The sequence below is a fragment of the Pezoporus flaviventris genome, unplaced genomic scaffold, assembly GCF_033815535.1.
Source record: "Pezoporus flaviventris isolate CSIRO_AGI_PZ_B2104156 unplaced genomic scaffold, CSIRO_AGI_Pfla_v1 ptg000093l, whole genome shotgun sequence".
NCBI classification, from domain to species: Eukaryota; Metazoa; Chordata; class Aves; order Psittaciformes; family Psittacidae; genus Pezoporus; species Pezoporus flaviventris.
Window position 1 is genome coordinate 2,631,557 of NW_026892641.1, and position 15,761 is coordinate 2,647,317.

The 15,761-nt window shown below is 49.3% G+C and overlaps 1 protein-coding gene across 8 annotated transcripts in view; it reads right to left on the bottom strand.

The window, feature by feature from the left end:
• The window catches only part of ARHGAP32 (Rho GTPase activating protein 32), a 172,876-nt gene that overhangs the window by 25,201 nt on the left and 131,914 nt on the right, over window positions 1–15,761 (bottom strand). For 5 of the 8 annotated variants that reach the window (XM_061476053.1, XM_061476050.1, XM_061476051.1 and 2 more), the window contains 2 exons: window positions 13,764–13,814; window positions 11,066–11,140 (listed from right to left, as the gene is read on the bottom strand). The exons of 2 other annotated variants lie outside the window; for them this stretch is intronic. In XM_061476053.1, coding sequence (XP_061332037.1) covers window positions 11,066–11,140; window positions 13,764–13,814 — 126 coding nt within the window. The remainder of the gene's footprint in view (window positions 1–11,065; window positions 11,141–13,763; window positions 13,815–15,761) is intronic. One more of the 8 variants, XM_061476054.1, reaches the window with a different exon arrangement.

Consider the following 15,761-nt stretch of genomic DNA (forward strand, 5'->3'; position numbering starts at 1 on the left):
GTGGCTGCCCCATCCCTGGCAGTGTTCAAGGCCAGGTTGGACCCAGGGGCTTGGAGCAAGCTGCTCTAGTGGAAGGGGTCCCTGCCCGTGGAACTGGATGAGCTTTAAGGTCCCTTCCAATCCAAATCATTCCACGATTCCCTGAAAAGAGCACTGTCTCCTCACTCCTTGGCTTTGAATCCTGGCAAACAAAGAGGAGAAGCCTTTTAATAACTGAAGCTTTCCTGTGCCCCCCCCAGCTCATCTTGTGCTTGCATTTTCCTCCCCTTTTCAGTATGAAAAACCCCATGAAACAAAGGCTCCCAGACCAAAACACATTTCAAGTCTTGCACACTGACAGTGCAAGGTAAGTGCTTGCTCGGTGCCCATCCAGCGCATGGTCCTGCATTTTGGACAGGATAATGGCACCTTCCCATAGCACACTTTGCCAAGGGAAACCAAACCCATGCTAAACAAACACAGAACACCTGCTTTATCTCCTGTTGCTATCACTAATAGGATGGATTGGAACCTGACAACAGAGCACTTTCTAACACAGGGTTAGTAAACTTTGACTTTGAAAGAACATCTTGGAGGGTGTGCGCTGCCCCAGCACACGGCCACCTTTATTTCTCTTATGCTGGGTTTCTCTTATTATCAGCAGTGATTTTACAGACCCCAGGTCCCAGCCGTGTGAGGAGAGCGTGGTGCTAAGGTCAGGCACATGAGCACATGTAGCTGCACAGCTGAAAAGGTACAAGCAACCTGTGATACCCAGTCACAACATCAAAGCTGGGAAAAGGCATGGGGATGGCATAGAAGAAGCTACAGGTAGGTATTACAGACCAAAAACCAAATCCCTCCTCTCTGAAGAGAGATGTGCAGCAAGTCAAGCTATCATCTTTCCAGGCTATTAGGCCTTCAGGATCCATCCTCCTCTAATATTAAACAGGGGGAGAAAGCAGCAACAGACTCTATTGAGGAAGAGGAACCAGGAGATGAGAAGCCAGGGTTGGTTTGCCACTATTTCCCCGTGCTCCTGATGCTGCAGACACTCAGAAGTACACTTGATTGTGAAAGTGGACTGAGTTCAACTGGCTCCCCACACAGCATCTTCTCAAAACCTCAGTAAATATCCATTGCTTCACACTCGGAGAGACAAGCTCTGTGGACCCACATCTTCCTGAAGAGAAGTTACATGAAGCCAAGAACTGAGTCACATCTCCCAGTTCTCTGTCATGTTCCTTAGCAACAAGACATTTTCCTCCCTTCCTCCTGCCACAGCACATTCTATTTTGGAAGCTTATTTATACAGCCCTAAAATCCCAACCAGAATCTGGAACCATGCACCACCGAGCACCATCCTTCAGTCCTCGAATAGGAGGCTGGGTCTGAAGAAGAACCGATCAACACCACATCCATAATTGCACTCCTCTTTGCACTAGACTCCCTCACTGGTCATAAAGGTTTTCAGGAGGAGAATCACAAATAACCTTCATAAATGTGTGCTTACTGATTTACTCGATAAAGAGAAGTAAAAATGCTCTTTGATGCTGCAGCGCTTACCTCGTGCCAGGCTGACATCAGTTAAAGCTGGCCTTTGTGTTGCAAGTAATCATGAAATAGGTTAAAGGGGATTGATATAAGTGCCATTAGGTAAAAACCATTCCAATTAACTATGATGGCAAGAAGCAGCACAGATTTCCAGCTATCACCATGCACATGGAGAGCAAAGCAGTAAGCGATGGTGCTGTTCTTACAAAGTCTAGTAGCAAAGAAGCCACGTTCATCCTTGCATCTGCTCAAGCTTCTGGAACCATGCTTTGGGCTGGAGCAATCATCTCCTCAGAAGAGCAGCACTCCCTCATCCCTGCCAACATCAGCCTTTGGCCCAAGCTGGAGAACTGGCTTATTTTGGTTAGCTGGAGACGGACCAGCTTTGGCAACTCACTCGGTGCTTTTTCATGCAGAGCCTCTGTCAGGTTCTGCTTCAGTTGGGTCTAATCAGTCCCCCTCCTCAACTGCTTCTCACCAGCAGCACCGATTCCTTTCAGCACCATTGATTTAACTCAAAGCACCCATCGGTAAGGATGCGCACAAGGAGCATCTACAGCCTGAAGTGAGTGGAGAAAGTTTCATGTCAACGCAGACAAAAAACAGGCACTATTTACCATGGCAAAACTTCTTTCCATGCTCCTCATTGCCAAATTTGCTGAGTATTTATAAGGGGATAAGAATGCTAACCACGAGGTGAGTTAGATATGTCATGTACATACAGCTAGGGAAGTCTGATACCAAGTAATACCATCAGATAACACAACCTGCCCTCCTAAACAAACAGACCATGGGACATCTCTGCACTAATTCCCTGCAGTGCACCTACCCTGATGGAAGCAGTCTATGGAGAGGAGATGGAAATCAGTCAGCCGAAGGCTAACTGGGAAAGGAAAGAGGTTCCAAAGGGACCTGACAAGTTCACTCTAGTAATTCTATGAACATGTTTGAATCCTATCTGGGACAAAAAAGCAGTGCTGACTGCAGTCCTGGTGATGCAGCAGGGATGGGCTTCAGGTAGGGGACACAAGGAGCTGAGGGGAAGTGAGGAATTTATACTAGATGGGGAAGAAGTTATCAGAGGCCAACACTGGGACAGAGAGTAGAGATGAGGGTGTGCAGCACACAAGGCAGCAGCATCAGCAGCTCAAATGACACGGTGGTCACAGAGCCAGCAGCAGGACTGGGAGACAAGGGAGCAAACTGGGAAATGCAGACCTAGGAGGAAATAGGCAAGACCCTTGGAATGTCTTTCTCACTCACACTGTGTACTGCAGTCGTGTATTAGGTACTCTACAGACACCTGTAAATAAGGAAGAGAGGAGAGAAAACCCAAGAACCACGTTGCCACCTAACCCATAAGGTGACTGCCTCAGCAGCTGCCAGTGATGAACATGCCACACGTTCTCTGTTGGTGATTACTTTGAGCTGCTGGATAGGATCCTATGATTCTAACTTCACAGGTGTAGTTTCTTGCTGCCTGACCCCAGCCTCCTTCTCATACAATCCACACCAAACATTCATTGTCCTGTCTACAGTGGCCATGGCTCTAGAGGAGTCCGAAACCTCAAAGCTAACTGCCTTTTTGCCCTGCCTTATTCAAACCCCATGCTGCGTGCAGTATCCTTCCCTGCTCAAAAGCTTTACAACAGCCTGAGTGACGCTGCTGAGCCTCACCCACACCATTTCCACTTCTGCTACCATCAGTATAGGAGAGTTTCCAAGAGGTTGACAGTAACCCAAGCCAACCCCGGATGACATCGAGTGCTTTGGACACACACACGCAGCCTGGAGCCTTCACTAGTCACTCAAACACAACGCTTCAGCCCCGTCCTGCCATCAGCTGAACCAGGATAACCAGAGTGACTGCGGCAGGCCAGTTACTCCAGTTTTGCATGGCAGCACGCTCCAGCTCGGGTGGTGGGAGGAGGCGAGTGATGAGAAGAGATCTGACATGAATCAACAGCCAACACAAGCTGAATAATGAGGAGTTTGGCAGATGGAGCCCGATCCTGGAGCGAGAGGGTGTCTGCTCTTACGCAAGGCTCCGGAAAGCCACTTTACATCCCACCAGGAAGGGAGATGAGCAATCCAGCTGGAATAAGGAGGAGGCTCGGGTCAAAGCACGCTACCTGCCTTCTCTTAAGCCACACGGCGCAGCCATTACCTCAACCCTCGGTATGGGCTCCTCTGAAGTATGTGGCACTCCCAGTAGGACAAGTAGCGCTGCTGCTGCTCCTCTCTCAATCCCTTCACTCCCAGATGATGCTGATCTCCATTTTCAGTAGCCAGAGGGCAGCTGTTTACAGCCCAGACCAGTTACTTGCAAATCACAGTGACCTCCTCTTCCAAGATTGGTATCGTTCTGGTTCTTTGCAGTCACAATCCTGACTTCCTGAGTGATTTATACGTTAGCTATTAACACCTGCACGAGACCATTCTGCCTCTGGAAGCACAACTGCATGCACCTGGAGTGGAAACTATTGAAGACAACAGGCGTGAGCCTCGTCCACACTGCAGTCACCTTAAGCAGCACCAGCAGGAATCAGTAGCTTTAAAGAGGATGAAAACGGCATCTTCCCGTACATCCTCCTTACGCAGCTAAAGAAGGATACAAAAGCTTTATGGGAAAAGAAAATTGGGCCCAATCTGTTTGGGGATTTGAAATCTGCTTTCTCAGACTTAGGAATGCAGATATTACGTTGCTTCGCCTGCTTTATTCTCTTCCTTTATCTCACCAGCAAGAGCTTTGATTCCAAATCAGGCTCTTTTACCATTGCTATGTGGTGCCCAGAACAAAGGAGGTCAGGGAAGAGTGGAAAGGGGAGGCCTCCTGCCTTCTCTGTCATAAAGAATGAGCTCCTGCCTTTCAAACCGTTCAGCCTTTCAAACAGACCCGAGCTTCTAGGAGGTTTTGTGATCCAATGGGAACAGACAAGGCATGGTGACAGGAAGCCCCCTTCTCCCAAACAACAGAAGGAGGAATAGGAACGCCTCGGAATGCATCCTCTGTCCTCCGAGTACCAGTGCGGGGCGGGGGATAAAGCGATATGCAAAAAGCCATTGCAATCGAGATTCCAGCCGTTCCCATCTGCCAGCTGGGTATAAACGGGAGCAGGGAGCCCTGCTCTCGCAGGGACATGCAAGCTGGAATCCCTTCTCCCTCGGCAGGGAATCCTCACACAACCCATCCCCTGCAGGAGGCTCCCTTTACCGGCTCCGGCTTGCCGCACACCCCGAAGCAAGTCCCATAAACCACTTTACAACTACGCACGGAGCGAGGAGAAAGGCGCAATCGAAACCGGGGTAAATCAGCATGGGGAGGGGAAGGGGGGAAGTACACGGCGTTTACTCCATCAGCCTTCGGTTGAAGGAGAACCCAATGCCCAGGGGGTCCCAAGGACCAAACCGCCTCTTCCCCCCCCCCCCCCCCAACCATGCACCCGCACATTCAATAGGCACGAAGCAACAAGTGGCCGCAGGAGCCCGAGCTCTCACCCGGTTGGGGGGGGGGGGGGATGGAGATCAGGAGGCCGCTCTTACCGTCAGCCGCTCGGCCGAGGGGGGACTGCGGTCCCTGCACCGAGGGCTGCAGCCGCGGACGGCTCGGTTCGGTTCGGTTCTGCCCGGCGGTGCGGAGCGGTGCGCTGGGCGCTCACCGCCTCTGCGGCTCTGCCAAGCTCCTCCCCGGCCGAGCCGGCCCCGCCGCCCGGCTCCACCTCCCGCAGGTGCCTCCCTCCACGCCGGCTCCAGAGCCGGGCCGCTTCTCGGCTTCCTCATGGGGCCGGGAGGGCAAACACGGCGCTGGTTCCCCTCAGCATCACCCCCGTCAGCCGCTGCTGTGGGCATGGATCACCCTCTTCCCTCACCCATCAACCAGCAGTCTGCGGCCGCACTGATCGGATCCAACAGAACCCCCCACCTCGGTCAGTTGAAAGCTCCAGGAGTTCAGCTGTTAAAACCAAAGGCAAAGGACACAGCTCACTGCACGGTGACCTGTTACAGCCCTGCTCCATCCCCGTCCCCATCCCCAGCACACCGTGCTCCGGGGCAGCAAGCAGACCCCGCCAAGCTGGTCACCGGGCTCAGGAAACCCTGCCTGCCTCACCCACGTGTATTCCATGCTTGAGGGCTAAATACAGCTGCTGCTGTGGAGGGTACGACGCCTTTCTTCTGCTGCCCAAAGCAAAGGGGTTATTCTCAGACTTGTTTGTTGTCCCAGATACTGCCCTTCTCCAGCTGCTCATTACACCGGGATTTATTACCGGTAGTGCTGTGCTTGGGCAACGAGCACGCTACTGCATCACTTCTCTCCTTAGCAGCCACACAAGACTCCTAAATGCAACCCCTTCTTCCTGCTACAAACACCCGTGCCAGGAACGTTCCTCCTCTCAACCCTATGGATAAAAGGTGGTGAATGAACAGCACAGATTGACGCGCGAAAGACCCACACAACAAATTCAGAGGTAGAAAAACCTTTGAGCACTGGTTGCATGATGATCAGCAGTGCTTGAGGAGCTACCCTACTATACCTGCTGGACAATGGCATACCTATCCCCACCTGCGCTTTGCTTCCTCTAAACACTTCATGCTTGTTTCCAAAACATCCTTCTTTAGGGAATGAAACCTGAGCAACCAGAGATGGGGCTCTTCCACACCTGGAAATGGCAGCTCTGCCTTTGGCGCAGCACTGCATCCCACTGAGGAGCGTGTGTACATCACCACAGGGACCCGACTCCTCTGCCTGGGGAGTTTGAAGCTATCCTGCAGCAGTTAGTTCAGTACTGGGAAGGCAGAGAGCCCAAACCTGTTATTAATATAGCCTGGTTTTGCAGATTCAACTGCTGCAGGAAGCTTCAACCCATTATTAGAAGTGAGGCAGCCGGTATTTTTCAGTGCTGAGCCTTACTCAGCTCGATCTGTCATCGAATCCCAGACTGGTTTGGGTTGGAAAGGACCTTAAGATCATCCACTTCCAAGCCCCTGCCATGGGCAGGGAGGCCTCACACTGGACCATGTCACCCATGGCTCTGTCCAACCTGGCATCCTGCACTCAAACCACACAAAAAGACCCCCCCCCCCCCTTTAAATAAAGGGGTTTGGGGAAGAAACCAGGATTATAGATGAAAGCAGGCTCAGAGATTGAAGAAACCCCAACAGAACAGCACACCATGCAATAGACCGCCCTAGGACACCATCAAAGTGATTTGATTCGATTCACAGAGCTCACAGAAGCCAGGCTGGACAGAAAGGAATCACCTTGTCACAGGGTACCTGGACAGTCGGGTGGTGACTTGTTCTTACGGTGGACGTAGCCATGGTTTGCCATGGCTGTCCAGGTCTACAAGTGCCAAACAGTGCATTTACAAAGGCAAAACCAGAGTCAGGACTGAGGTGATGCACAGCCAAGCAGGTAATAGAGGCCTTTTACTTGCCTTCCCTTAAGCAAAAGCAGTTCCCATGAGAACAAGACAAAGAATTAGCAGCAAGCTTCCCACTGCAGTCACAGGATTAAACGCTGAAGAAGAATGAGCACGGCACTGAGACCAGCTCCTGAATGAAATCCAGCAGATGAAACTTCAGATCACCAAAGCCTTGTGCATTAATCACAGAGCCAGGCTGACTCACGGGCTAGCAAAGCGAGTCCTAGAATCCACAGGAATGCCCTTTGCAGGTATTGAATCCACTACCAGGGAGAGGGGAAGAAAAGGAGGGAGGACAGAGAAGGATGGAGAGGCAGAGAGGGGCAGGGATGCTCTTGCCTTGCTGCTGGAGGAGATCCATTTCTACATGTCCCCAGTAGACACCGTAGCTGTGCCCAGTCCAAGACCCTCTGAGAAAGCCAAACACAGGGGTTTGCCAGTGTGGGCTTTTCACAAGGGCAGGTAGGGCCAGGCCTAGAGGAAATGGCTTTCAAGCTGTGGCTGCCCCATCCCTGGCAGTGCTCAAGGCCAGGTTGGACACAGAGGCTTGGAGCAAGCTGCTCTAGTGGAAGGTGTCCCTGCCCGTGGCAGAGGCTGGAGCTGGATGAGCTTTAAGGTCCCTTCCAACCCAACCCAGTTTGGGATTCCATGAGAATGCTTTTAAGCCACAGCCTGGCTCCCACACTGATTTGCAGGATTATTCAGGAGGAAAGCAGAGGGAAAACAGAGCAGAACAAACCACCTTTCCCCATGATTTCCAAGCTCTTAGCATAACTGTGGAGCTGTGCTCAAGCCAACTATTATTAGAGTTAGGTCCTGTTTCGACAGAGCTTGTGTGAAAGGGAAAAAACCCATCTAGTTTAAAAATACCAACCCCTCCAACCTGAATAAGTGAAGAGCAGGCAGAGTGAGAAAGCAGCGCAGAACATGTGAAAAGCAAGCTGGCCTTCATAGCACATCAGTGCCTCGAACACCCCTGTGCTCAGCCACGCTTTACCACTTTGCTTCCCATCCTGTGCTGGTGGACTCTCCCCCAAAACTCTGCAGAGAGGTGAGGCATGAAGGATTCCATAAGGGGAAGATGAATATAGCTCTTTCTTACCTCCACAATTCAGGGAGCTATGTAATTGTTTCTGAACTCATGCATACAGAGCCATACACCACGCTTTCTTTTCCAAGTATAATTCCTCCAGGAAGCATGGCCAAGATTTGCCATGCAATTACCTCTAAAAACACATGAAGCCTGAAGCCCATGGGTTCAGCTTCTTCAGAAAGCCTCAGTGGGGAGAGTGACCCTTGAGGAGCCTCCAAGTGGTTTCTGATGCTGTGGTTACACCAGTAGTGCCTCCCAGTGGAGATGCAGGATGTGCTGATGGAGATGCTTCCCAACCGGCAGAGCTCTGCCACAACCTAAGCTAGCAAAGGGACTCTTCTGGCTGTGCCTACACCGCAACTGGGTCCTTAGGGGGGGTATTTTTGGCTGTACCAGCTCTGGTGTGACGTTTTCCATAACCACAGCTGGGCGAGTGCAAACCTGGCCTGGGTGTTCACCACTTGGTCCTGTACAAAGCAGCCCACAATCGCCTTGTTCAGTTTGCGCTTGTGCAAGGCAATGCTCATGTGCAATAACTACTTTGCACACCTGAGCACTTCCTGAAATGAGGAATCTCCTCTTCATCACTGCAGATGCCCTTTAGGTTTAGTCCAGACTCTCTCCTGGTCTTCCCCAAACTATGGATCTCCTGCCCTGCCAAGCTTCCTCTGCCTCTGACCCTGGACCCATCAGTAATCCCCAAATCCAGGAAACTCCAGACTTTCCCATCCAAGCTTCTTGAAGAAAACATCAACCAATTTACTCTCAAACACCTGATAACCATCCAGACGTGTTTCCATAGCACCTAGGAAGTGTTCCAAAAATACCTCATCCGTTCACACTGCCAATGCTGCGTTGGCTGCAAACACCACCGACAGCTCCAGAGTCTGTGGGTAAGAACCACAACCATGGTGCTTAAAAGCCCTGCCAAAATGAAGGCTTGGTTCTCCCTCCTGCTGTCAGTGCAGAAAACATCTGCATTGGTAAAGGATTAAAGGATTAAGAAGGAGACAAAAAATACATTGACTTCCTAATGCTGTGTATCCTTAGGAACTGCTTTGAAATACTTCAAATTCCTGCTCGTCCCTCACTTATACCAAGATTTATTGGCTTTATTTAGGTGGTCAGGAAGAGTATTTCAGATATGCTGCTGAAGGCTGAATCCAAAAGCAAGCTGCACAGAAAAACATGTTCTTATAGTCAGAGGTTGCTCCAAGCCCCTCTGTCCAACCTGGCCTTGAACACTGCAAGGGATGGGGCAGCCAGAGCTTCTCTGGGCACCCTGATTTTGTAGGACCCAGGGCAGCACATACACTGCTGCAGTTGGGATGCTCACCATACCTACCCATGCCTCCGTGCCTGGTGAACACAGTATCTGTCATTTAGAGTTTCAATCACTTATGTGTTCCCAGCACACAGGCTCGAGGGAACTCATACTTCTCCAGCAGAATCACAGATCTGATGGTGTGACTTGCAGAGAGGACCAGATGCATCCTGTATATAGCAGCATTTCCACAGATCAGCCCACGGTCCTTGTCCCTTTCTAGCTCAGCCAAAAAATGGGAAGGAGGGAAAAAAGCAGGGGGAAGAATCACTTTAAAGAAAGGAGGGAGAGCAAAGAGAAAGGAAGACTCCAAGGAAATGAAGAACCAAGAGGAAAACGCTGCTGCTGTTCCGACTGGTACAATTCTGTGCATGAATTTGAGGACCTAAAAAGACTAAAACCACTGCAACGGAACATGTTAGAGTTGTGTTCAGTCACTGCAATAAATCCCCTTCTACAACCAGGTAATTACTGGAGCAATTCAGGTTAAATAAGCACTTTCTCAGCATTTCTTGCACCGAAAGCAAGAAGCAATGCAACGTAATTATGGAAGATGAAGGCTGGCATTCCTAATGTATCCAAGATGCGATGAAACGTAAACCCAGCATCGTGGACAGCAGGACCCGAGGGAGTGCTGGCTGGCTGGCTGCCTTTCTTGGCATCACTTCAGTACCAGCCAGCCACGAAGCAATCCATTTTACCCACAGAACAGACTGGGGTGATCTCTGTGACAGGTAGCTACCCTGCAAATGCACTGCCACCAAAGGACTGGATGAAGCAGTGGGACACGAGAGGACAACGCATTGCCTGAACACTACGCAAGAAACACTTTGCTTTACTGTAAAGCCCTGATCCAGACTTCTGCAAAACAAAACCTCCACAGTTTGCTGCTCAGCCTCTCTTAAAATTCCACTTACATCTTTTTCCAGAGCACTTTGATCCAGCAAAACTGAAGTCCAAATCGGATTTAACCAAACAATCTGTTGTCAAATAGCCCTCAACAACTAAGGCTCAAACTGGTTAAGTACATGGCATGTACTTAAGACATACCTGAGACATACCTCATTGCTCAGCTCCACTGGAGCACTTTGATTTTCCCTCATGCTAGCTCTGGAAAGCTCTAACGACGTCGTCATGACAAAGACAACACAACACAGTTGTTTTCTGCTATGAAGGTTGTTACATTGCCATCGAACTATAGGAGTTCACCACATTTCTCTCTTGTTCAAGCAAGCTCTTTCCTACAGAACATGGTCAAATGGGGCTTGGCACGCTCTTTGCAGACATCTTTCTGAGACACAAATTGAAAGCCTGGGAAGAGAAGAACACTCTGTATTTAGAAATCCAGCAGTTGCAGGGGGGAAGAAGGTAATTTAGGATACACAGACCAAGAGCCACACAGTCCTGATGCTGCTGAGCACTCGCAATACAAGCCCACTTCTGTGAAGCATACTCTTTAAGGTTTGGATTCATTGACTTGAACGAAATCCCTTGTGGAAAAGCTGCCTGTGAGAAGGTGGATTCTGAGAACCAGCCCTTGGCTCTTCCAGCCAACAGACAGGAACAGAAATAAAATGAACAATAAGCTATTTCAACTACATCTAGCTTCTGTAACCAAACCTAGGGTGTTAGTAAATGGTTATTGCTATCACACACAGCGTTAGACTTGGTTAGGACACCAATGGGCTCTACCTGAGCTCAGCTGGGAGTGGTTCAGAGCCTCTGTAACATACGCAGAGCCTGGCTTTACACTATCCATCTCCAAATCTGTACGTAAGTAAGGGTCAGGTGGGAAGAGGGACAAGGGACAGACAGAAGGCAAGAGAAAGGACAAAGTTAAAGTATCTCCTGGAACAGGAGCGTAACAATTCAATTTGCAGAGACAGCAGTTAGAGAGACAGTGCTAGAGAAACCACAGAACCCCAGTCTGGTTTGGCTTGGAAGGGACCTTAAGGCTCATCCAGTTGCATGGGCAGAGACCCCTTCCACTAGAGCAGCTTGCTCCAAGCCCCTGCGTCCAACCTGGCCTTGAACACTGCCAGGGATGGGGCAGCCACAGCTTCTCTGGGCACCCTGTGCCAGCGCCTCAGCACCCTCACAGGGAAGAACTTCTGCCTTAGAGCTCATCTCAGTCTCCCCTCTGGCAGGTTAAAGCCATTCCCCTTGGCCTGGCCCTACATCCCTTGTCCCAAGCCCCTCTCCAGCTTTCTCTCTGAAAGTAACTTCCCCCTAACACAGGTGAACTCTGAGCAGGACCCTGGACCTCCCACACTAAACAAACACATAAAATACCTCCCTAAATCGCTGCTGCAACCATGACCTTTGGTGGACTGAACGTTATAAACGGGAACCACGAGCACAGACCACAGAGAAGGGCTGGGGCACGGCCGGGATGCGGCACACGGCCCCTGCAGCAGGGCTCTGGGCACAGCCCCACTCAAGCTTCTGGTCCCTGGTGCAATTCCGTGACTCACAAAGGGACACGGCTGCCCAAACGAATTAATGTGACATGAAAAGCAAGCAGAAGCACTAATAAGCCTTATAGCTTTGAGCAGGAATGCTACAGCTGCTCCGGGGTTGAAGTCTCCCTTCTCGACTGGCTTAAGGAGGAGGGTGACTGAATGCTAAGCTGTCAAGCTGCTATAAATAACCAGGAATGGGGCTGTTCTTTGTTTTCATGTTAAAAAGGGCAAAAGCCCAACCCTGCCTTTATTATATGAAGATAACTGCTACTGATCCTTAACAGGAATTGCATCACTGATGGGTTCAAGGAGCATGACTACAAAGGAGGGAAAACCCCAAGAAATATCTGCCCTCTCTTCCTGTATCACAGAATCCCAGCCTGGTTTGGGTTGGAAGGGACCTTAAAGCTCATCCAGTTCCAACCCCTGCCACGGGCAGGGACACCTTCCACTGGAGCAGCTTGCTCCAAGCCCCTGTGTCCAACCTGGCCTTGAACACTGCAGGGATGGGGCAGCCACAGCTTCTCTGGGCACCCTGTGCCAGTGCCTCAGCACCCTCACAGGGAAGAGCTTCTGCCTAAGAGCTCATCTCAGTCTCCCCTCTGGCAGGTTAAAGCCATTCCCCTTGGCCTGGCCCTACATCCCTTGTCCAAAGCCCCTCTCCAGCTTTCTTGTCATCCCCTGTAGGTATTGGAAGCTACATCTGCAATACAGACCCCATTTCCCCCTTCCTCTCTGAATTCTTTACCTTTCAGTCTGATGAGCATTTGATAATGCTGGCACATGCAGAGGAAGGTGCTCCAAAACAAGGTGTTTGCCATCAAATAACATTCTTTTCCAGGAGTGAAGCATCAGGAATAGGAACCATGTTCCTGTTTCCCATGTCAGAAGGCTACCAGCACACTGTCTCTATGCCAACAGGCTGGACGTGCGCATGTGCATGGGGAAAGCACATATATATACATGTGTGTGTGTGTGTGTGTGTATATATATGCATGTTATATAATTTGGGTTTTAGATCTATCTCCCTCTCCAATATTTGCATATCCAGTTTTAAGGCTGATGTATGAAATCCCCACAACATCCCAGGGGGAATCGATAAGTGTAAATGAGACCTTTAGTGTCAAAACCCAAGGTACAGCTATGGAAACAGTCACTGCTTTTACTCACACCTGATCATTGCTATGAGGTTAGATGAGCACTAGCAGGACCTAAACAAGACCAGGGCAACATGAAGCAGGATTCTCTGCATCAGTAAGCCACGTAACCGCTTCACTTTGGGCACTGGGAGATGCTAAGCTCAAGTAGCATCTTCTGAGCTTAAGAAAAACTAAAGGGGAATCTTTGCTTCTAAGATTTTCAAGTTCTAACAAACTTTAGAATCATAGAATGATTTGGGTTGGAAAGGACCTGCAGATCGACCATCCAGTTCCAACCCCCTGCTGTGGGCAGGGACACCTCACACTAGGCCATGTCACCCATAGCTCTGTCCATCCTGGCCTTGAACACTGCCAGGGATGAAGCATCTACCACTCCTTTGGGCAACCCATTTCAGTGCCTCACCACCCTCGCAGGCCGTTTACAACAGTGAATTCCTCTCCTTCACCCATTTTTATCCCCTCTTTCTTTCAAACTGACATTTGGCTGCCTGGCACTTAATTTCCTTCACTCTTGGTTTTCTTCATTCCAAATGATTTTATCATCTCCTCCAGAAAGGAGTTAAAATATCTTTGTTTCCCTGCTCTATGTGCAAAGAGCTTTCAAAAAGGCATACAAGACCAAAGGTTTGGTTTGGTTTCCCTAAATACCCTTCAGAGCACCTGGACCTGCAAGTACAGAGGAAAACAGTAGTCTTTAAGGGCTACAAAAGAGAGAGAAAGGGAGAGAAAGAGTGAAAAGAAGGAAAAAGGAAATCAATGACAACGTACAAGGGGGGAAGTAGCTCCAGGACGCTGGACGGGCTCCGTGGGCAGGGGAGACTGGGAAGGAGTAAGCGAAAAAAGAGAGAAAGAAACAAAACAGTTGGTTAAAACACGCACCCGTTGAAATGGGCTCATTTCACACAACGCTCAGCCCCAGTCCTCCACGGTGGTTGGTGCTTTATTCCCTAAACGCCTTGGAAATTCCATAGGATCCAACAACTCCCCAGCCAGTGTGTCCCAGCTCAAAAAATACCCTCAGAGATGTTGCATGGCAGAACCTTTAGCACAAGGCCCATCCCTGCTGAGCAAGGGAGGGGAGCAGGGGATTCCTCTGTGTTACTTCCACCCCGTGCTGAGCATGTGTTCATGGTTAAACCCATGTTTAAGTACCTTGTGGGGTCAGGAACAGGGCTGGAAGATGTGACACTTCTTTGTCCAAATGGACAATGCCAAGCACTTCCACGAGAAGACAACACCCGGATTTGTAAATGTGTATTTTGTGTGGTTTGGTGCCTTACACATTCAGCTTTCCTCTATTTTAATATCTGTGTTACCTCTAATATGCTTTATCTTGCTGTGCATTCCATGCAAAAAGAGACTAATGGCACAGATCTGTGTCTTCCTATCGACTAAGGGTGTTCTTCCTGACAATCACTACTTGCAGAGGAGGCAGAGACTTAGCTCTGCCTCAGCCCCAAGGGTGAGCTTTGGTTTTAATGGAAGAGAGAACACACAAAGCCCAGGAGATAACCTGAAGGATTGGTCCTGAGCTCTGTCAATACTGAAAGCACATGTCCTGTCTTCCGCAGCGAGAGCTGTATTTAGGGACCTTGAGCATCTTTATTCCCTGTCTACTCTCACACTGGCAATGGAGACCTGACTTGGCTCAGTAAGAGCCTCAGTTCATTTAGCTTTAATGAGACAGTTGCATGTTGAACACCAAAGGAGTAGTTCATTGCTATAAGATTAAGGAGAACGGTACTAATTGCATATATCTCTTTATAAAACCACTGATTAAAACATTATGCACTCATCAGTGTCAACGACTGTTCAACCCAGGCCATTGGAGAACCTACCTTGTATCTGTACTTTACTCTTCGTGCCTTTTATTCTTATGTAAAAGAAAACCTACAACCTTTTATGCCCAGGGATTAGCAACTGGCCTGTCTCAACCCAGGCATGACCTTGTAAGGGTCTGTCATGGTTGCAATAGCACTAATACACTAGCTCTAATACTGTACAAGCTCTAATACTGTACAAGCACTAATACTGTAGCTCAGTTTGCATTCTCTGCAGTTCAAATGCATTCCTTCAGCACTGTACCAGAGCCTTCAGGAAGTCCGAACAGAGTCTGCTGCCTGGTCCAGACCCAGATTTCAATCCTCCTGAAGGTCAATGTGTGTGTTGACATGGATTAACTTGGAACACTAACAAGTACCCTTTAATATGTCCTTAGTTGCTTATCATAAGAGCACATTTACCTATTCAATCCAAACGTAACGAATGGATGAGACAGGAATTTGGCCAGAGCTGCTGGGGTTATTCATTCTTTTGTCCTAAGCAAGACTGAGAAGCTATGGATACCCAGGATTATGAGGAAGAACGGACCGAGACGTAGCTGAGACATGCTGCCTGGGACTGCGGGCTATGCCAAGATGATGAGTGGGGACAAGATGAGCACACACACGGACACATCGTTCCCAGAAAAGACCAACCAGAGACGGACAGAAGGGAATGAGCAGAGTGAACACAGCCACATGCTACAGACTGAGAAGGAAAAAAACAGGAGCTTCTTCTATTACTAAGGAATATTGAAGAGATCCACTTCTCACCAAAATCTGAAATTCAAATGCAACCTTTATCCTGGATCCCTTCAAAACCCATTAGAAACACGAGCTGCTTCCATCTATTCTAGTCCTGGAATTCACAGTAAATGGGATTAGCTCTGAACTATCAGCTACCAATTCAATATCATAATTTAGGCTATCATTAGAGTCCACAGGC